At 43.0% G+C, this 22393-nt stretch overlaps 1 protein-coding gene across 1 annotated transcript in view; it reads left to right on the forward strand.

The window, feature by feature from the left end:
• The window catches only part of Hspa4 (heat shock protein family A (Hsp70) member 4), a 47023-nt gene extending 25077 nt beyond the window's left edge, over positions 1-21946 (forward strand). The window contains exons 8-19 of the mRNA XM_052757857.1: positions 5714-5790; positions 8298-8449; positions 9602-9708; positions 11143-11276; positions 12258-12439; positions 13257-13346; positions 14948-15100; positions 15772-15897; positions 16754-16861; positions 19064-19183; positions 19612-19773; positions 19930-21946. Of these exons, the coding sequence (XP_052613817.1) occupies positions 5714-5790; positions 8298-8449; positions 9602-9708; positions 11143-11276; positions 12258-12439; positions 13257-13346; positions 14948-15100; positions 15772-15897; positions 16754-16861; positions 19064-19183; positions 19612-19773; positions 19930-20133 (1615 nt within the window). The 3' untranslated portion in view covers positions 20134-21946. The remainder of the gene's footprint in view (positions 1-5713; positions 5791-8297; positions 8450-9601; positions 9709-11142; positions 11277-12257; positions 12440-13256; positions 13347-14947; positions 15101-15771; positions 15898-16753; positions 16862-19063; positions 19184-19611; positions 19774-19929) is intronic.
• Positions 21947-22393: the final 447 nt, after the last annotated feature.

A 22393-nucleotide genomic window follows, 5' to 3' on the forward strand; every position in this document is an offset into this window, starting at 1 on the left:
GCCTGGGACATGTAAGATCCCATCTTAAAAAAAAAAAAAAAGTGGATGTACACACCAAACAAGCACTTAAAGGACCAGTTAGTGGTATTTAGCACCTGCAGTTTTGTGAAGCATCACTTGTATGAAAAGGAAACAGTCACTGCAAGATAAAGTCCCAGAGAGTGGTGGTGGTGGTGGTGGTGGTGGTGGTGGTGGTGGTGGTGGTGGTGCAGGTGCAGCATACCTTTGATCGGTGGTGGTGGTGGTGGTGGTGGTGGTGGTGGTGGTGGTGGTGGTGGTGGTGGTGGTGGTGGTGCAGCATACCTTTGATCCCAGCACTTGGGAGGCAGAGGCAAGAGGATCTCTGAGTTTGAGGCTAGCCTGGTCTACAGAGTGAGTTTCAGGACAGCCAGGGCTACACAGAGAAACCCTGTCTCAAGAAAAAAAAAAGATTTCCAGAGCGTGTAAGCAGTTCTTGGTTCTGGTTCAAATTTCATCTGTGTTTTCTATATACATCACAGCAGTGGAGTCATGAATGTGTATGGCTGTGTGTTTTACATGATGGTTTTGAGGTTCATTCATGAGGAAGTGTGTACCAGTACATTGTTGTCGCTTCTGGCAAATGGTGTTGGATTGTGTGGCTATGTCATGTACCCTTTATCTACCAGTTCATGTGCATTCACATATTTCCACCCTTAACTGTGAATGAGTGGTGTGAGGTGGGCATTTGTGAACAGATGCTTGAGTATCTTTTCAGTTTTTTGAGGTGTGCACCTAGGAGTGGAATTGTGTTTGCTCATGTGGCAGTTCTTAAAACCCTTTTTTAAAAACAAAAAACATCCAGGTGGTGGCAGCGGCAGCACATGCCTTTCATCCCAGCACTTGGGAGACAGAGCCAGGTGGATCTCTGTGAGTTCGAGGCCAGCCTGGTCTACAGAGTGAGTTCCAGGACAGGCACCAAAGCTACACAGAGAAACCCTGTCTGGAAAAAAAAAAAAAAAACCAACCAAACAAAAAACATAAAACATATATGTATTGGCATTATGTTCTTGGGAGTGTGCAAGCCATTTTTAGGAGCCATCTCCAATACCTCTAGCCTTAAATTAAGCTTTTTTTTTTTTTTTTTTTTTTGGTTTTTCGAAACAGGGTTTCTCTGTCTAACAGCTCTAGCTGTTCTGGAACTTGCTTTCTAGACCAGGTTGGCCTCAAACTCACCTATTTGTGCCTTCCAAGTGCTGGGGTTAAAGGCGTACGCCACCACCAGGCTAAATTAAGCTTTCTTGAGTCATAGTTCAGTGTTTTCCAGCTTTGCTTTTCTTGAGGAACCTTGCCTGTCTGGGATGTAACATTCTCTCTTGAGTCCTCCAGGGAATTACTACTGGCTTGTTTTGCTCTTAAACTCCTTGTGGTTAGTTTTCCTATCTAATGTTCATTCATTTGTAACTTGTTTTCACTTCCTTTTTTTTTTTTTTTGTAGCTGTTGGTACTTGACATATAAAAATCACCATTTTTAAATGTCCAGTGTAGTGGTTTTATACATGTTCATAGATGTTCAGTCATGATCACTGTCTAATTGTGGGATTTTTCTGTCCTCCAAAAAGAGACGGAAACTCAGTCCCAATGGCAATCACTATGGGTTCCTTCCAATCTCAAGGCAGCTGTCAATATACTGTCTTGTGGATTTGCTTGTTCTTTTGTGCCTTTTTAGTTGAAATAAGTATTTCTAGACCCTTGTCAGCTTTTGTCCAGATGCTTTTACTTTTGTGAAACAGTTGTCAGCTCTGGTGCTGGTTGGCTTGGAACTCAACTGTAATGCAAGCTGGTCTACTCCCAAAAACTAGCATTACATCATGGCTATTTCTCTCTCTCTGTGTGTGTGTGTGTGTGTGTGTGTGTGTGTGTGTGTGTGTGTGTGTGTGTGTGTGTGTGTGTATTGAGACAGGGTTTCCCTTTGTAGCTCTGTCCCAGGCTGGCCTTGAACTTGGAGATCCACCTGCTTCTGCCGTCTGCCTCCCAAGTACTGGGATTAAAGGCATGCACCACACCAACCTGTTGAACTTTTTTCCCCCCTGACAGGTCATTGTGTATCTTAGGCTGACTGAGGATGACTTTGAGCTCTGCTTTTCTTTCATGTACTACTCCCAAGTGCTAGGATGACAGGCATGTGCTACTACCAGTACCTGTTTATGTATTGTGGGCAGGAACCCAGGCCTACATGCATGCTAAACAAGCACTGTACAACTGATCACCACCCCCACCCCTTGGGAAACAGTGTTTAAATGGCTTTTCTTCTTCTTTTTGACTCTACTGTTATTTTCTTGCCCAGTTTGGAGTTGGTTATTAGTGGTTTTTTTTTTCTCTCCTTACAGTTTCTTTTTCCGTTTAAGAGAAGCTTTTTTTTTTCTTTCTGTTCAAAAGATTTGTTTGCGTGTTTGCCTGTTTGTATGTAGGTGCACCATGGGCATTCCTGGTGCCCTCAGAGGTGGGAAGAGGGAGGATGTTGGATTCTCTGGAAGTAGAGCTGTGGTTATGAGCTACCATATGGATTTTTGAAAAAACAGTAACTGTTAATCTCTGAGCAGCATCTACATTTAAGGAAGCTTTTAGGTTTGCTCTCCGCTGCTGTCCTGTCGGGGCTTTTATACTCTCTCGCTGTGGATATGCAAACCTCTCCTGACTTAAGCTATTGTTGGCCTCCTCAGTTCCAGTTCTTTGAGGTTTTCCTAGCACCCCCCCACCTCTTCACGGCCTATTATTTTTCTAACGCTGATAGTGATTGTAGCCGGCAGTAGTTTGCCTTTATTTAGAATCTCGTGTACACAGATGTTTTTATAGCAACGCTATTTGTGATCGGCCCAGAGTGGCAGCAGCTCACATACACATCAACTGGTGAATAAACAAAACGTGGCTTGGCTCATTACTGGATTATTGTTGGCAGTTTGAAACATGTAGATAGGGAGCTGGAGAGATGGCTCAGTGGTTAAGAAAGAGCATGTGTTACTTTTGCATAGGTCCTGGGTTCAGTTCCCAGCACCAATGTGGGTTATAAGCTCACAATCGCTAATCCCAGTTCCAGGGGATTCAATATCCTTTTCTGATCTGAGGGCACATGGTGCGTGTACATACATGCAGGCAAAATGCCCATACACATAAAATAATAAATCTTTAAAAAAGTAAAATGAGGGGCTGGAGAGATGGCTCAAAGGTTAAGAGCACTGGCTGTTCTTCCAGAGGTCATGAGTTCAATTCCCAGCAACCACATGGTGGCTCACAACCATCCATAAAGAGATCTGGTGCCCTCTTCTGACCTGCAAGTGTTTATGCAGACAGAACACTGTACACATAATAAATAAATCTTCAAAAAAAAGTAATAAAATGAAGATATATAATAAATCATGGATGGACCTTGAGACATGCTAGTCGTTAGACTTTGAAAGAACTCAGTGACATACTTCTGTTTATATAAAATGTTTAGAATAGACTTAAGGGTAGAAAGTATATTCACTATTTGCTTGGACCTTGAGTGTGTATAAGATTTAAATGATAATAGGGCAATGAGAAAAATTTGTGTTTTCTTGATGTGGGTTCTCATTGTAGCACAGGCTGGCCCCAGATTTGCCATGTGTACTAATGACTGCCGTTCTCATTCTCTTATCTCGTCTTGAGTGATGGAATTACAGCTGTGTTCCGCTTCACCTGGTTTATAGGATACTAAGGAGCATAATGTGTGCATACATATGCCTGTCCCAGTGCATAGTGGAGGTGGGAGGGAAAGTTGTAGCGCCAGTCTCTCCATCCCATTGTTGTCGGCTATGGCTCAAACTCAGGCTGCTGGGCTCGCGTCTGTGCTGGGCACCTTTCCCAAGTGAGGAGCCATCTCACTAGCCTCACCTTTTACTTTTCTTTCTTTTTTAAAAAAAACGTAAGGTAGTTTGTTTGTTTGCCCCCCCCCCCCCTTTTTTTTGTGGGAGAGAGACCCTCACTCTATAGCTCACACTGGCCTAGAACTCAGTCTTTACCCAAGCTGGCCTAAAACAGCAATCTTCTTTTTTTTTTTTGGTTTTTTTTTTTTTTTTTTGGTTTTTCGAGACAGGGTTTCTCTGTGTAGCTTTGCGCCTTTTCCTGGAACTCACTTGGTAGCCCAGGCTGGCCTCGAACTCACAGAGATCCGCCTGGCTCTGCCTCCCGAGTGCTGGGACTAAAGGCGTGCGCCACCACCGCCCGGCAAACAGCAATCTTCTTGATGTGTTTCCCAAGTGCTGGGATTAGAGGTGAGCCACCACATCCATCTTAGTCCCTCCACCCACCCCCCCCACACACAGGGTTTCTCTTTGGAGCCTGTCCTGAAACTTGTTCTGTAGACCAGGCTGGCCTTGAGCTCACAGAGATCTGCCTGCCCCTGCCTTCCAAGCGCTGGGATTAAAGGCATGGAACACCATTGCCTGTCTAGTTTAGATTTTTTAGTTAACAAACAGCTGTCACTGCAGCTCAGTTTTTTTGAGCGAGACATGAGGCTGTGAGAAATGGTGGTGGGGGGGTTTCCAGCATGGTGCTCAGTGAAAGAGCCAACCAGAGAATGCTCTGTACTCTCTGAGGCCAATGTGTGACGTAATGGAAAAGACAAAACTGTGGACACGTGGACCCAAACAAAACAAACAGAGCAAAACCCAAAGTAGTTTAAAAAAAAAAAATCCAAGAAAACCAAAAACTAGCCAAGCAAACAAAAAGAGCTGGTGTTGTTGCCAAGGATTCTGGAGGAAAGGGGGGAATGGATAGGAGCAATGTGCCCTGTTTCAGACCTTGTAGACAGCTGGCAGAAACTCCTATGTCAGTATTCATTTGTGCACAAGGTGTGGATAGAGGAACTGCTGGGAGGAAGGTGTGTGTATATGGAAGTTGTATTTTTCTCTAATTCTAATCTGATCTCATAAAGAATAGTTTTATGTCCGTTAGTGGTCTCTTCTGTTTTTGGTTTTTCGAGACAGAGTTTCTCTGTGTAGCTTTGGTGCCTGTCCTGGATCTCTCTCTGCAGACCAGGCTGGCTTCAGACTCACAGAGATCCACCTGGCTCTGCCTCCCGAGTGCTGGGACTAATGGTGTGTGTCACCACCACCCAGCTCTGTCTCTTTTCTTACCCAAGCTGACACTGAACTTTTTTTGTCTTGTTTTACCTATATCGAGTATTTCATATAGATGAAGTAATAGATGTCCTTTGTTTGGCTTCTTTCCAGCACAGCACTTCAGGTTTTTCTTGATGTAGTACCATGCATCAGTTCCTTTTTTTTTTTTTTTTAAACATTTATTTTTGGTTGTGAGCCTAGCCTTTTTTTTTTTTTTTTTAAAGATTTATTTATTTATTATGTATACAGAAGAGGGCACCAGATCTCATTATAGATGGTTGTGATCAGTTCCTTTTTGTTCCTGAGTACCATTGATAGGCATTTGAATTGTTGATTTCTCTGAATCATGCTGCCTCTTGTGCCTATCATGTACATGTTTTTCATGAACTTACATTTCAGTTTTGTTTGTGTGTACCTAGTGTGGAATTGCAGTCATGTGGCAATGCTGTGTTCAGTATTCGAAATAGAAAGCCAAACTTTGGGGGTTTGTTTTACATTGCTCAGGGCTGCAGTTTTCACATCCTTGCCAGTGCTTAGATTACCTGATGTTTGGTGATAAAGCTTTCTCTTCTACACACAATTGAAATTGGTTTAACCTATTGTTTCTTTAATAGAGGCAAATTTCTGGAGATGTGTGATGATCTCTTAGCAAGAGTGGAGCCACCACTTCGTAGTGTCTTGGAACAATCCAGTAAGTATTTTTGTCATTGAATTGTTTGTATTTCAGATTCTGGGAATGTTTAACGTGTTATCATCTTTTCCTCTCTATCAATTATTTGCTGAATGAACACTGTCAGTTCTATGCTTCAATAAGCTTTATCTGCTCTTTGGAATGTTTCTTCTCCCTAAAGCCTTCTATGAAGAGTACAGTGTTTTCTCCAAAAAATCCCATTTTTGCCTCAAACACAGAGATATAAATTTCCCTTAAAAGGTATTTGCAGTGCTTGTGTGGTGGTCTTATAAACTTACTGTCAGTGAGTCCTTGGTTAGCTCAGTGTGTGTGTCTGAGATGGCTCAGTTGGTTGGTAAAAGCTTGTTGCTCAGCCATGAGTGCCTTTGTTGGGCTCTCCAGCACCTACACAAAACCCAAGTGCAGCTGTACTCCCTTGTAACCTCCAGCACTGGAGCTCCAGGTTCAGAGGAAGATTCTCAAAAAAGGGGGCTAGAGAGATAACTCTGAAGTCAGAACAGGCATTGTCTGTTCTACCAGAGGACCCAGGTTTAAGTCCTAGCATCCACATGACCCCCTTTTCTTTTTCTTTTCTTTTTTTTTTTGTTTGTTTTTCGAGACAGGGTTTCTCTGTAGCTTTGCGCCTTTCCTGGGGAACTCACTCTATAGTCCAGGCTGGCCTCAAACTCACAGAGATCCTCCTGCCTCTGCCTCCCAAGTGCTGGGATTAAAGGCGTGGCCCACCACCGCCTGGCTGACCCCCTTTTCTGACCTCCGTTGGCATACACCTGGTTCACAGATGGATGTCATGAACAGACACATACAAAACACCCGTATACATAATAAAATAGTTTAGGAAAACAAAGTAGAGGATGGAGGTGGGGAGGTAGTGCATACCTATATTTTAAGGATGTTGGGGGGGAAGTGCAGAAAGATCAGAAGTTTAAGGTCAAAATCAAGTTTAAGCCTAGCCTGGGCTAGAGATCCTGTCTCAAAAAAATCCCAGCACTCAGGAGGCAGAGGCAGGTGGATCTCTGTGAGTTCCAGGAAAACCAGCATTCCATAAAGAGATACTGCCTCAGAAAAATGAAAATAAACAGATTAATAAATATACAAGAATAAAGTGGAAAGTGAGGACAAAGACATCACATGTTGACATGAGCAAAGGAAGACATGCAAACCATGTGTATGTTCTGTTTTTGTTTTTTACAACAGGGTTTCTCTGTGTAGCCCTGGCTGTCCTGGAACTCACTCTGTAGACCAGGCTGGCCTCAAACACATGTATATTTTATAAGATATTTTAAGTGTTTCAGACTTTGAGGCTCATAGTTCACTTACGAATACATTATTAACAAACAGTTTTGGATACAATGTTTACCTTTTTGTTGGTCACTAATTCGGGATGTTGATGTAATGTTAGCTCAGCATTGGCTTGGGTCTTTTTGTTTTCTTTTTGAGACAGGGTTTTTCTGTAACAGCCCTGGTGGCTGTCAACAACAAACAAAAGTATGTTTTTCGAGACAGGGTCTCTAGCCCTGGCTGTACTAGAACTCACTTTGTAAACCAGACTGGCCTCAAACTCACAGAGATCTGCCTGCCTCTGCCTCCCAAGTGCTGGGATTAAAGGCATGCGCCACCACTGCCCGCCTTGGGTCTTAAGTCAGTGATGACAAGTGTGTTTTTGCTTTGGACTTTGGGAGTGTCATATTTTCCATGCTCCCCATTTTTCCTTCTGAGGTAGAGGTGGAGGAGTCTGAGGTGTATTGCCTAGGCTGGTCTGGAATTCTACTCAAGCCAGTTCCCCTTCCTCAGCCTCCAGCTAAAACTACAGGCACATACCTAATGGCCTGGCTGCAGCCTGTTTGTTTTTTGAAAACTGAGTAGAGGTCAGAGGACAACTAAGCAGAGTTGATGTTCTCCTTCCATGTTTGCGTGGATTCTGGAGACTGAACTCTCCATTTGACAGGCCTTCTCAGCATGTGCCTCGACCCACTGAGCCACCTCACCAGCCCTGAAGCCAGTGTCTTTAACGCTCTTCTGAAGAGATGGTGGTGGTTCGGGAAAGTGTGACTGGTAAATCCCATTTGAGGCCCACATGTGGCCGATAGGCTGGAATGTGGGGTTCCTTGCTAGTTGGTTGTGTGACACTGTTGGGCACTCAGGACCTATACAGGGCAAAGTGTAGTATGTTTGGCCAGTGGCTGGAATGTGGGGTTCCTTGCTAGTTGGTTGTGTGACACTGTTGGGCACTCAGGACCTATACAGGGCAAAGTGTAGTATGTTTGGCCAGTGCCTTACAGACCCCACTGTTGTACTGCTCTTCTCTATTATCTTGAGAATCAAGGTGACTACTTTCCCCAGAGGCCACCTGCTGTGAGTGTGTACGTGTGTATTGGGATGGGGACGTGAGGGAGCAAAGTTTTAATATGACTGTGGATTAGATCCTGTGAGCTCTTACTACTTTTTTCCTTCATTGTAAAATACTGATTTAAAGATTCTTTTATAAATGTCTCATTGTTGTGGCGTAGAGTTAAAGAGAGAAGATATTTATGCAGTGGAGATAGTTGGTGGTGCCACACGAATTCCTGCAGTGAAAGAGAAGATCAGCAAATTTTTTGGTAAAGAACTTAGTACAACATTAAATGCAGACGAAGCTGTCACTCGAGGCTGTGCGCTGCAGGTGAGTTTGCATTTGTTCGTATGTCATAACAAAAACATATCTACCTGTTAACCTGAGGGTAATTTCAAGGTGTAAGATTCTGATGTACATAAAGGTATTGGTTGTGTAACGTGTTAGAAGATGAGTTAAGAAGCTGGGCGGTGGTGGCACACACTTTTAATCCCAGTACTTGGGAGGCAGATGCAGATGATCTCTTGAGTTTGAGGCCAGCCTGGTCTACAGAGTGAGTCCAGGACAGCTAGGGCTATACAGAGAAACCCTGTCTAGAAAAATACCCAAATCACAACAGCAGAAAAACAAAGCTGGTGTGTGTGTGTGTGAGAGAGAGAGAGACAGACAGACAGACAGAAACACAGAAACACATAGCTCTAAGCTAGAGCTGTTGGGATTGGTTGAATTGTCTTGTGAAGTAGTGGACTTCAAGTTCATGGGAACTGGTAAAGCAAAGCTAGGTTATGTTGTTGATGGTTTTTACTCTTACTCTTTTGGCTTTTTGTTCTTTTGGGGGCCCCACCAACCAGCTCCCAAATAACCCACACCTGGAAGCTTATTATTTCTTATGGATGCCTGGCCTTAGGTTGGCTTGTTTCTACCAGCTTTTCTTAACTTTAAATTATCCCGTTTACCTTTTGCCTCTGTGCTTTTCCTCTCTATTTCTGTATGACTGACTTTGCACTTTAGCTACTTTACAGCCACTCCAGGCCGTGGCTGACTGGGTGGCTGGCCCTAGTGTCCTCCTCTCCTTGTTCTCTTGCTGTTTCTTCCTTTTCTCCCAGATTTCTCCTATTATTTTCTCTGCCTGCCAACCCCGCATATCCATCTCCTGCCTCACTATTGGCCATTCAGCTCTTCATTAGACCATCAGGTGTTTGGACATGTGCACAGTAACACACCTTCACAGCGTTAAAGCAAATGCAACATAAAAGAATGCAACACATCTTTGCATCATTAAACAAATGTTCCATAGCATAAACAAATGTCCCACAACAAGGTTCCACAGAAAATTTGACCATGACAGCAGTTTGTAGAACTGTTCAGGTACCATTACATTACTACTGAAGATAGTAAATAAATCAGTGATTGCCTCCTGAAGTCATTGCCAATTTATAGTGTCTGTATGTGTCAATGGAATTTTTGAAATTATCATTCTAGTGTGCAATCTTATCACCTGCTTTCAAAGTGAGAGAATTTTCTATCACTGATGTCGTGGCATATCCAATATCTTTGAGATGGAATTCTCCTGCTGAAGAAGGGTCAAGGTAATACATCATTAATGCCATTTAAGTATACTCATTTGGGTGTTGAATCTAGGTAATGCATTATCCTTCCTTTATACACATATCTGTCAGGTGCATGAAACAAAGTATAAATTCATGGTCAGGAATGATAGTGAACCCTGTAATCTAGCATATGAGAGGTGGGAGGGAGGCAGGAAGATCAAGAGATAAAGGCTGTCTTCAGCTACATTGTGAGTATTCGGTCAGGCTGGGCTACATGAGTTTTTTTTTTTTTTTTTTTTTTTTTTTTTTTTTTTTAATTTATTTTACTTATTTTGTATCCAGTGTTCTACCTGCATGTATCCCTACAGGCCAGAAGAGGGCACCAGATCTCACTACAGGTGGTTGTGAGCCACCATGTGGTTACTGGGAATTGAACTCAGGATCTCTGGAACAGCAGCCAGTGCTCTTAACCTCTGAGCCATCTCCCCAGCCTGAGATTTTTTTTTTTAAAGACATGAATAAATCAGTCATTTAATTTTTTTATACTTGTTCCCATTGAGACTTTGCCCTCTTGTGTTGATTGGGTATATTCCTTTTTAAAAGTATGTTATTTTTTAAATGCACTTAATTAAATTTTTTTGTTTTTATTTGTGTGAGTCTTTTACCTGCATCTGTACCTGTATGCCATATCTGTGGTTAGTGTCTGAGGAGTCCAGAAGAAGGCATTGGATCCCCTACAAATGAAGTTAAAGATTGTTGTGAGCCAACATGTGGGTGCTGGGAATCAAACCCATGTCCTTTGGAAGAGCAGCCAGTGTTCTTAACTGCTGAGCCATCTCTAGCTTCCCTTGAATAACCTGGAAATAATAGCCAGCAAGAAGAAACTAAGACTGTTCAGTAATTATAATCCTAGGATGCATGTGTCAGAAGTGTTAAGAATATCATGAATTTGGGTTGAGGAGATAGGTGGGTAAAATGCAAGCTCAGAGACCTGGGTTCAAATCTCCACATCCCATGTAAAGCTCAGGTGAGGTGGGAGATGAGGTGGAGTTTGGTGAATCCCCAGAAGCTTTCACACTGGGAGCCTGGAATGGGCAGCAGCAAATACCAGAGGCCTTATTCTCAACTAAGGTGGAAGGCGAGGACTCAAGGCTGTCTTCTGACCTCAACATGCACACACCTATGAAACATAACCCCCCAATAAAAGAAAAGACTGGAATATTTTTTTTAAAATTTATAATACTTTATTTGTATTTTATGTACATTGGTCTTTTGCCTGCATGTATGTCTATGTGAGGGTGTCAGATCTTGGAGTTACAGACAGTTGTTAGCTGCCATGTGGGTGCTGGATTTGAACCTGGGTCCTCTGGAAAAGCAGTCAGTGCTCTTAAACCGCTGAGCCATCTCTCGCCCTGGAATATTTTAATAAAAAGGAGTTTTATGGATTTGTGGGGTTTTGTCTTTTTCTTCTAGTGACTGTGAAGTCTTCCCCAAAAATCATGCTGCTCCTTTCTCCAAAGTCCTCACCTTTTATAGAAAGGAACCTTTCACTCTTGAGGCCTACTATAGCTCTCCTCAGGATTTGCCCTATCCAGATCCTGCTATCGGTAAGTAGAATTGGAAACCTAAAACAGTAACAAAAACTTGTCTCTACTTGGGAGTACTAAAAGAAATACAGACTATTCAGAAATTTCGGTGCTTTATGACCCAAAAGCAAACATCTTCTGTCTGTAATCCTGGGTATAGAAGCAGTCAGATGGTTATTATTTAATGGAGTCTTGTATTGTGTAGCAATATTCCTGGATTGAGTGCGCATTGTGGGTGACTGACTATAATGTGGTCCTGATGAAAAGCATGATAGATCAGCTTGGTTCTAATACAGAATTTCAAGATTTGCAGAGAAATCACACAATTGTTCTACAGCATCAGTTCATCCTAGAATTTGGAACCAAGTTGACCAGAGTCTTTACAAACTGGGAATGGTTATGATTTGGAAATACTATCAAGAAGAGAGACCAAGATTTCTGTAAGATCTGTGATGTGAATGAAGAGCAGGAGCAGCTTCAGTGGCCTGCAGAAATGTGGGGAGTTGGCTGCCCTGCTTTCCATTTGTAGGATAGGGTATGACAATCATACCCGGAAGGGCTAACTTCTATATCCCTTTCTGTCTGCCTTGGGTATGCTCTCACTAACACATTGGGCTTCCATACTCTTCTCTGAAACCCGCCATAGGGCTGACCTCTCCTACTGAGTTTTTCTCTTTCTCTCTGGCGACTGCCAAGATGTACAGCTTGCCTTTCCTATAGTCTTTCTTTTAAACTCTAATAAAATTGTCTTTGGGCTTTAAGAAAACAAAACAAAACAAAACAAAAACCCAAACAAAACCTCCCAAAACAAAATTTGGTATAATGGTTAGATTTACAAATGATAATTTCTTAGGAAATGACACAAACTAGAAAATTTTGAAAGTAAATTGTAGGATTGGGCTTTTTACTGTCTGGCACAGCCTGGTTGTTTTCTTATGTATATGGAAGTTTAAGTTAAGTCTTACATTGTGCATTCTCTTGCATCTTTTTTTAAATCCCTAGCTCAGTTTTCAGTTCAGAAAGTCACTCCACAGTCTGATGGCTCCAGCTCAAAAGTGAAAGTCAAGGTTCGGGTAAATATCCATGGCATTTTCAGTGTGTCCAGTGCGTCCTTAGTAGAAGTGCACAAGTCCGAGGAAAATGAGGAGCCGATGGAGACTGATCAGAATGCAAAGGAAGAAGAGGTAACCTGGATGTTTTATATCATTACGTTGGTCGTTTGACTGGCTGACTGTACATTCCCCACTCAACCCACTTTTACATTTTACTGGAATGGAAATGAACTCCAATTGGCTCTTTCCTTCAGACCATTTGTCAGCTTAAACTACTACTGACTGTAGGAAAATGCTCTTAAGTTTGTTTTCAGAAGTACAAGATGTCCTCTGGATAAGTGTAGGTCTTAACTCTTTGTACATCAGACTCCAAAAGCTTGGCTTTCTTGCCCAGATGTGTGTATGGGGATTCAGGTACCGGCATTCTCCATAGCATCTTGGACCATTCCCATAGGCCATGCACATGGAGTTCTTGGTTTAGGTGCTCCACAAACTTCTTTATTATTGCTGCTGAAAGAATTCTCTGGGTTTCTCTTCAGCATGTACAAAGGGTATGTTTTTGAGATTGAAAATGTTGGTGTAAGGACTCTTGACAAAGTCAAGGCTCTGGGAGGAAGCATGTGGAAGGGAAGCACAAGCTTGCTTCAGAGGTTGTATTTGCCACACTCTACTGAGTGCTTTATGATTCACAAAGCTAATCTTGTAGTTGCTCTACTTCATACAAGGGTGGGCATGTTGGGCAGGACAAGTACTGCATTGTTAGGTTGAACTCCAGAGAGGAAAACTTCGTGTCCTGTGTAACTTGTGCATAGTTAGAGTTTTGAGCCTCGGTATGCTGATCACTGGGGAGTCAACGGGAATTCTATATCATGTGGCTTTGAGTACCATTGAAGGCTGCTTAGTGTTTTGTGAGAATCTTCTGGTTTCACTGTTTAATTTGACTTTTCAGAAGATGCAAGTGGACCAGGAGGAACCACACACTGAAGAGCAGCAGCCACAAACACCAGCAGAAAACAAGGTGGAGTCTGAGGAAATGGAGGTACAGGCTGTCTCTTAGAATTCTTGATGTCTTACAAACCCCCGGGGCTGCCTTGGATTGTGGTACACACTATTACTTATTTGTATGAGTTTTTAGCTATACTGCATAGTGTGTTTTGGAAAGTTAAAAGAGCATATATCGTTGATAATTTGTTACTGATGAAGCAGTGAGACAGAAGATTTTTTTTTTTCTTAAATTTTGTCAAGTGTTTTACTGTGTGTGTAGAAAAAATTTATTATTTCTCCTCTCCAGACAGACAGAAGATATGTTTTTTTCTTTTCTCAAATTTTGCCAAGTGTTTTACTCTGGTCTCTGTTTGTGTATATGTGTATGTGTCTGTGTGTGTGTGTAGAAAATACTACCTCCCCCACTCCCCAGACAGGATCTCTCTGTGTAACCCTGGAACTTGCTTAGTACTTGCTTAGTAGACTAGGCTGGCCTCAAACTCACAGAGATCCGCCTGCCTTTGCCTCCTGAGTGCCAGGATTAAAGATGTGTGCCACCACTGCTCGACATGAAGAAAAATTTTGATGGTTTATTTTTCATGAGTCTGTTCTGACATGTATGTAATTGAGAAACATCTGATTCGGTGCTAGCCAGTGTATCTACTCTGGTACTTTCCATATGCCGTACCCTATTGAATATTGTTGTCCTTATAGTGATAAATACCAGTGTAGGACAGCATAATATATAGTATTCTAGCTGAGGTTTCTGTCTTTGTGGCTACTATTTTCCTATGGAGGTGTGGAATGGCCCCTAACCAAGAGCAGCCACCAAGGTGGCTAGGGAGCAGGAAGGACCATTCCTTCTGTTATAAGGTGTGGCTAGGGAGATGGGTCAGTTGGTAACAGTGCTAAATTCCATCCCCAGTGCAGGGCCAGCACTTGTTGCCAAACTCAACAACTTGAGTTGGATCCCATGTGGTGGAAAGAATATTATATTGATTCTCTACAAATTGTCTTCTGACCCCCACCCACATGTACCATAGCATGTATACATGCACACATACAAATAAAAATTTAAGAATGTGATTTTTTTTTAGGTTCTAATTCCACCGTCTTTGCACTCTCTGCTGTTTAGGCAGGTCCCTGTGGTGATTAAAATCTGTGACCCATTTCCATGTCATCGAACAGATTTCCCATCTAGCTTTGTAGGTGATGGTGGTGGTGGTTTTTTGGGTTTGTGTGTGTGGTTGGGTTTTTTTTTGAGACAGGGTCTCAAATAGCTCAGGCTGACTTTGAACTCCTGGTGCCCCCAGCCTGTGCTATCCAAGTGTTTTGTATGTTGGTTGTGAGATTGCAGAGGGTTGTTAGGTGTGTTAGCTGTTTTTCATTTTCAGTTGAAAAATACACATGAGGTTACATTTTAAAGCATATAGCACTGTAGTGCCCATTGTTTTCTATCTTACAGAATAAAATTCTCTACCTGTTCTTTCCCAGACCCCTAATGACCACCATTATGGTTTCCTCCTGAATGTACTACTCCAGAGATGACAGATTCACTTCTCATTTTCAAGATGATAATCATGAGTTACTTTTGACTTGATCCATTTTAAAATGTAGGGTTAGTCTGTATGTTTTTGTTCTTTTTTTTTTTTAAAGACCTCTCAAGCTGGATCAAAAGATAAAAAGACGGACCAACCACCTCAAGCCAAGAAGGCAAAAGTGAAGACCAGCACTGTGGACCTGCCCATCGAGAGCCAACTCCTGTGGCAGCTGGACCGAGAGATGGTCGGCCTGTATACAGAGAATGAGGTACATTCAGACTCTGTAGCCTTTAAGACAGTGGTTCTTATCTTTCCTAATGCCTTTAATATAGTTCCTCGTGTTGTGGTGGCCCTAACATAAAATTACTTTTCCATTTTATTGATTGATAGATTGATTGGTTTTTCTGGGCAGGATTTCTCTGTGTAACAGTCCCGGCTGGCCTTGAACTCAGATTCCCTAGCCTCTGCCTCCCAAGTGCCAGGACTAAAGGTGTGTGCCACCATGCTTGGCAAAAAAAGGTTCTTATAAACAGCTTTAGGGATTCTCCCCCAGCTTTAGGGCTTCTCTGTGTAGCCCTGGCCATTCTGGAACTCACTCAGTAGAACACTCTGACCTGAAACTCACAGTTATATCTACCTGCTTCTGCCTACCAAGTGTTGGGATCAAAGGTGTGTGCTGCCACTCAAATCTTTGTCTTAAATATATTTGATTTTGCTTTTGTGGGTATATCTTAATATTTTGACTATTCCCTCCCTTCAGAACAAACCCCACAAAGCTGTGATCTTCAAAGTTTCTTCCTGGTTATATTCCTGGCTCTATTTTCTTGGGGTGGCTCACGAGAATTGAAAGGATTGGAGCAGGGAAAACTCTTTGCTTTTCAGTTGTGTCAGTTGATGCTCATAGCTGGCCTTGTGTCTCATCTGTTGCTCCTGTTCCAGGGTAAGATGATCATGCAGGATAAACTGGAGAAGGAACGGAACGATGCCAAGAACGCGGTGGAAGAATATGTGTACGAGATGAGAGACAAACTTAGTGGTGAATATGAGAAGTTTGTGAGTGAAGATGTAAGTGTGCCGCTCCCTTTCTGTGGGTGTGTAGGGAGAGCTTCAGACACTTGAGAAGGAAGCTCGGTTTGTGTGTGTGTGTGTGTGTGTGTGTGTGTGTGTGTGTGTGTGTGTGTGTGTGAGATTGAGTGACTAAAAATGTTTGGAGAGAGAGCTCAGTGGTTAGAGTACTTGCTGCTCTTTTAGAGGATCTGAGATTGGTTCTCGGCACCCATGTGGTGGCTCACGGTGTCTGTACCTACAGTTCTAGAGAATTGACACCCTTTCCTGGCCTCCATGGACACTACATGCATGTGGTACAAGTACATACAGGCAAGCAAAACATTCATATGCATAAAATAAACCCAAATACTAAAACATGTATCTCTTTGGGAGTTACATAGTGGTAAACTAAACATGCATATATTAAAAAACTTACATGTGTGAAGGGTACACATGGATGTGAGTCTATGTAGAGGCTCAGAGTTGATGTCTGCAGTTCTCCACTTTTATTTTTGAGGCAGTCTTTCCTTGAACCTGCAACTAGCTTGTTTTTACTAGTGTAGCTGGCCAGCCTATTCCAGGGACCCCCAACTCTTGTCTCCTGAGTGCTGAGATCATAGGAGCTGCTCACCTGCTTGGCTTCTACATGGGTTCTGGGTATCGTAGGCACCTTAACTCATTTACTGATCCATCTCCCCAGCCTGGTTTTGTATTTCTTTGCTCTTTTCTTTATTGTTAGAATGTTTCCCATTACAGTATGAGTGAGAGTGTGTGTGTGTGTGTGTGTGTGTGTGTGTGTGTGTGTGTGTGTGTGTGTGTGTGTGAGAGAGAGAGAGAGAGAGAGAGAGAATTATAATGTTTTCTTTATTTACAGGATCGTAATAGTTTTACCTTAAAATTAGAGGATACTGAAAATTGGTTGTATGAAGATGGAGAAGACCAACCAAAGCAAGTTTATGTAGACAAATTGGCTGAATTAAAAGTAAGTGACCTTTTTTTGTTTTGGTTTGTTTTTTCGAGCCAGGGTTTCTCTGTAGCTCTGGTGCCTGTCCTGGATTTGCTCTGTAGACCAGGCTGGCCTGGAGCTCACAGAGATCTGCCTGGCTCTGCCTCCCGAGTGCTGGGATTAAAGGCGTGCCCCTACAGTGTAAGCTGAGGCCTGGAATAGTTCTCTTCTAGGTGAAAGCAGAGCATCTCTTGTATGGTAAAACTGGATGGTTAACATAGAAAGTATCACCCCGATTGAGGTCTTTGTTTGGAAAACGTTGTAAATTCACTGAGAGCAAAGCGGAACATGGCCTTTTGTTTCAGCTTTGCACTGTGGACTTCTGGAGAACTGGACATTGCAGCTGTCCAGAGTGGGTGGCTCAAGGACAGTGCCTAGGGCTTAGCTCACCCTGGCAGGGGTGCAAGTGCTCCTGCTAGCTGTGCCTTTGTGGGTTTTATTTGTTTATTGTTGAGACAGAGTCTCTCTCTGTCCCCTAGCTAGCTATTCTGGAACTCAGTATGTAGATCAGGCCAGCCTTGATCTCAGATCCACCAGCCTTTGCCTCGCAAGTGCTGTAACTAAAGGCACGCACCACCACTGCCCAACTTCCCTGTGCAAAATGTTTTTCTTTGTCTTTTGAGAGGTGCCAGGCATGTGAAAGTTGAGGACCAATCATTTAGGCCATCTTGGCTAGTGTCTTTTCTGTACATTTCTCTAAGTTTGAGTTAGATTTTCTGTGATTTGGGTTATGTTTAATACAGAATATTTCAGTATGCTCGTAAAAGCCTCATGCTGCACCATCATTGCACCAGAGATCTCCAGTGTCACTGTGTTGAGTTTTCAAGTTCATTTTCTAAACAGTGATCATCTAGTGGATTTGCATTGGGACTCAGATGTAGTGCACATAAGTGTCTCCTCATCTATGTCTGTGGCTGACCTTATGTTCTACTTCTTCCTCATGTATGTGCTGAAGAGACTGCCCTTTCTCCATTTGTTGTGGAGAATTTTCTCTGGGTGTGGATTTTGCCACTTTTTTTTATTTTATTTTATTTTATTTTTTGAGACAGGGTTTCTCTGTGTAGCTTTGCGCCTTTCCTGGATCTCGCTCTGTAGACCAGGCTGGTCTCGAACTTACAAAGATCCGCCTACCTTTGCCTCCCAAGTGCCTGGGATTAAAGATGTGCGCCACCACCGCCCGACTTACTATTATTTTTTTTTTAACCTTTTATTTCTGTATGTGTATGAGTGTTTTGCCTGTGTGCGTATCTGTGTGCCACTTATGTGTCTGATGCCCAAGGAAGCTAAAAGAGGATATTGGATGCCCTGAAACTGGAGTTACAGACAGTTGTGAGCCACCATGTGGGTGCTGGGAATTGAACCTGGGTCCTCTGCAAGAGCAGCCAGTTCTGTAACCACTGAGTCATCTCTCCAGCCTCTAGATTTTGCCACTTTTACCTTAATAGTGGTAATGTGATTTCATCAGAATCTAATATGACTTAAAGGTTTTGTTGTTGTTGTTGAGGTTTTATTTATTTTTATGTAAGTGTTTGCCTAGATGTGTTCTTTTGTGCCATGTCTGTGCAGTGTCCCTGGAGGCCACGGTTCTGATCTCCTGGGACTGGGGCTACAGATGGTTTTGAGCCACCGTTTGGCTGCTAGGACTTGAACCCAGCTTCTCTGAAAGGGCAGCCAGTGGTCTTAACTGCTGAGCTATCTCTCCAGCCCTCCAGTGTGCTTTTTTGTTTGTATGTTTTTTGAGACAGGCTTTTTCTGTGTAGCCCTGGCTGTCCTGGAACTTGCTCTCTAGACCAAGCTGGCCTCGAACTTACAGAGATCTGCTTGCTACAGTGTGGTTTTTAATAAGAAAAATTGTTGGGCAAGTACATTTAGAAGACATATAACTTTTGATTTCCTCCTCCTGTGAGAACTGGGATTTGGTCAGTAATGAGAAACAATTCCACTTGGGACAGTCTTGACTTATGCTCATGAGCAGCCAGAGGAGCCTGATACTTGTGATGGTATTTATTTATCTTACTATACATGCACGTATTGTTGTTTATATATTTGTATGTATTCATGTGTGTGCACACACATACCCAAAGAATGACGCTTTAGCTCCATTACTCTTAGACCTAGTAGCACTGTAACTGTAATAGTGTGAGCTACCCTGTACAAACCTGTGTATTCTCCTACTAGAATCTAGGTCAGCCTATTAAGACACGGTTCCAGGAATCTGAAGAAAGACCAAAATTATTTGAAGAACTAGGGAAGCAAATCCAACAGTATATGAAAGTGATCAGCTCTTTCAAAAACAAGGTATCTTATTCTTATTTTCATTTTTCTATGATTTTGGTCAGGGCACTGTGTATTTGTTTTTGTTTGTTTGATTTTGTTTTTTGTATTTTGGTTTTTCGAGACAGGGTTTCTTTGTGTAGCCCTGTGGCTGGCTTGGAACTCAGAGATCTGCCTGCCTCCTCTTCCCGAGGGCTGGGATTAAAGGAGTATTTTATTAATTTTATTCTTGTGCACATAGAAGGTGTTGGATTCTTCCTGGGGCTGGAGTTAGAGGTGGTTTGAAGCTGCCCAGTGTGGGTGAAGGGAACTGAACTTGGGTCTTACAAGAGCAGCAAGTGCCCTTAGCCACCAAACTGTCTCTCTAGCCCCAAATGAGGATTTTTTGAAAGGCAGTATTGGGCAGGGAGTGATGCACTTTTGGCACTTAGCTGTCCACCCCACACTTGTAGGAGGACCAGTATGAGCACTTGGATGCCGCCGACATGACGAAGGTAGAGAAGAGCACCAATGAGGCGATGGAGTGGATGAATAACAAGCTGAACCTGCAGAACAAGCAGAGCCTGACGCTGGATCCAGTTGTCAAGACAAAGGAGATTGAAGCTAAAATTAAGGTAGTTTGCAACTTTATGTACTTGGACTTTTCTTGGCAGCTCTTTTGTTATTAACATTTGGGACTTATTGTACGTCTTAGCTACTGGGGTTTAGCATGCAAAATAAAATATGTTTAATTTATAAGAAATCATCGTTTTCTTTCTTTACCATTCTAGGAGCTGACGAGTATTTGCAGTCCTATAATTTCAAAGCCCAAACCCAAAGTGGAACCCCCAAAGGAGGAGCCAAAACATGCTGAGCAGAATGGACCAGTGGACGGCCAAGGAGATAACCCAGGCCCCCAGGCGGCTGAGCAGGGTGCAGACACAGCTGTGCCTTCTGATGCAGACAAGAAGCTTCCCGAGATGGACATTGATTGATTCCAACATTTGTTTATATTAAAACAGACTATTATAAAGCTTTAAGTTGTCAACTTTGTTCTAAATATCAACTAGAGCAAGCAAATACTGGAGATTTCTTAGTTTTTAGGGGATCTTGGGGGTGGGGTATAGGTAATGTACGGAGCATTTTGACTTCTAAATAGTTAGATCCAGAGATAGAGTGCACACTCTCTCTTTCTCTCTCTCTTCATTATGGTCCTGTTTAAGAGCTCAGCTAGTCTTTCTGAACGCCTGCCTTCCTCCTTTGTGTTTTAATCATGCTTCTACAAGATGAAGTGTGTTGGGAAAGCTGAGCTCTAGCAAAAGCTTTGACAGCCACCAGGCAGGCTTTTCTTTATACATGACAGAAGCTCACATTACGCTTGTAAAGTCTGAGTGGAGATCACCACCAGCATTCTCATCCTGTAGCAGGTCTGTGGCTGGCACTTCCTCCATTTCTGAGGGCCAGAGCCTGGGCAAGCATGGATTAACATGGAGTGCAGAGCACAGCAGGGCCTGCTCTGAGGCCTCATGGCTCTCCATTCCCAGCTCTGTCTCCCTTCTCCCTCAGCAAGCAGTTATAAATGCCACATGTCCTCTTCACTTAGAGCGAGCTTTAGCGAATCAAGGGACTTGGATGCAGTAGCTTCCCATACTTCCCTAAAGTAAATTTGCTAATCCTGAAGCATCGAAGTATAGTTTTCCCTTCAGGTTAGGTTGTAGAGAACACGGTTGGGTGTGGGCTTGGCGAATCTGAGCTATCCATCCTTGCTTATTATGGTGGAAAGATTTGTACCCTGACCTGCTCAAGTGGGAGATGATGTGTGTAAATTAGAGAATTGGACAGAAGAAGATGAGAGTTCAAGATTCTTAGCTCATTTGCCATCACCTGTGTTACTGTTAATATGTGTCATGAATCTGCCAATCTGTATGTTACAACAGCTGACAGATTGTAAGCGATTGCATCGATTGCTCTGGATGAGTCTGAAATTAGTGTTGAGGTGCTCAAGGTCACAGGAATGCCTCACTGTTGACTGCAGACAGTGTGGGCACTACACATTTCCTGGGGCAAGTCTACAGGAAGGAGATGTTCTGGAAACAAAGGGATGCCTGCAGTAGAGGGCAGAGTTGGTTACCTGCCTTAGTTACAAGTGTTGGTGGTTATGTTCTGGGTCTTTGTAATCACTGATCTCTGTAACAGAGCCTCTCTGTTCATTTTTGCTTGTTGGAAATAAGCTTAAAACCATGCATAGTTCAATTCACTATGCTTCTGTCTGTCTGCACAGAAAGTGCTGTAGCCCTCAAGTGTTCTATAGGCAGTTGATGGGAGAGGGGGGCAAGAAGTCAAGTAAGTGACTGGATGCCCACTCAGCACAAGCCTGGAGCCCCAGGCCGGGTGTGTGCTTTGCTGAAGGAGTGCCTGCCGGTCCCGCTGGGAGGCCCATAGCTGTTTCAAGTGCAGGCAGCAGGATTAAGCCAACTCTTATGCAACTTGACTGTCTTTAATGACCATTTCTCATAAACATTTGTGTGTGGGGGTGGGAGGGTTCGGGGGTTGGGGTGGGAATGAATTTGAAGTTTAAAGTTAAAGCTAGAAATTAGATGGTCTGCTTCTGCTGTCAAGACAGATTGGATTTATGTGGAGGCAGGCCAGAGTGGCAACTGATGACTTGTGTGCAGACAAGCATTTATCCAGGTTGCGTTACCCAAATTGGTTTGTTAAAAACTCAAGGTCACATTCTTACACTAAAAAACAGTAAACATGAGACAAAGTTTAGGAAAAACTAATAAAAGAAACCTGTCTTAACTCGAATGGTTTTCTTAATTTCCTTATGTGGACTGGTGAGTGAGTGTGTGAGACAGACGGGCTGGGGAGACTTTGTATGTAATACAGCCTTGCTGGAATGTAGTGTTGTCAGGCCTTTAGGACCTGGTGTAGGAATCTTCTGCAAGGCTTGCCTTTATGTTTGACGGCAGTAGAAGGTAGATGGTATATAGATCATAGTGAATACCAGGACTGAGTAGGTCCAGAATCTGCTAGTGGGTACATAATGTATGTCCTGTGATTGTGGAAATGGGAATGAAACCATGAGACTTCTATTGCTAAGACGGGTTCTAGGTAGGGAGAGGTCAGAGGCATTACTGTCTGGAGTCACGTGCCGCTCTTTTTGAGACAACTCTTACATAATCCTGGCTGTCCAGGAACCCTGCCTCTGGATTAAAGGCGTGCACCACCACACCCAGCTGAAGTCAGACCTAA

Source organism: Peromyscus californicus, unplaced genomic scaffold (genome assembly GCF_007827085.1).
Source record: "Peromyscus californicus insignis strain IS unplaced genomic scaffold, ASM782708v3 Scaffold_3__1_contigs__length_106647218, whole genome shotgun sequence".
NCBI classification, from domain to species: Eukaryota; Metazoa; Chordata; class Mammalia; order Rodentia; family Cricetidae; genus Peromyscus; species Peromyscus californicus.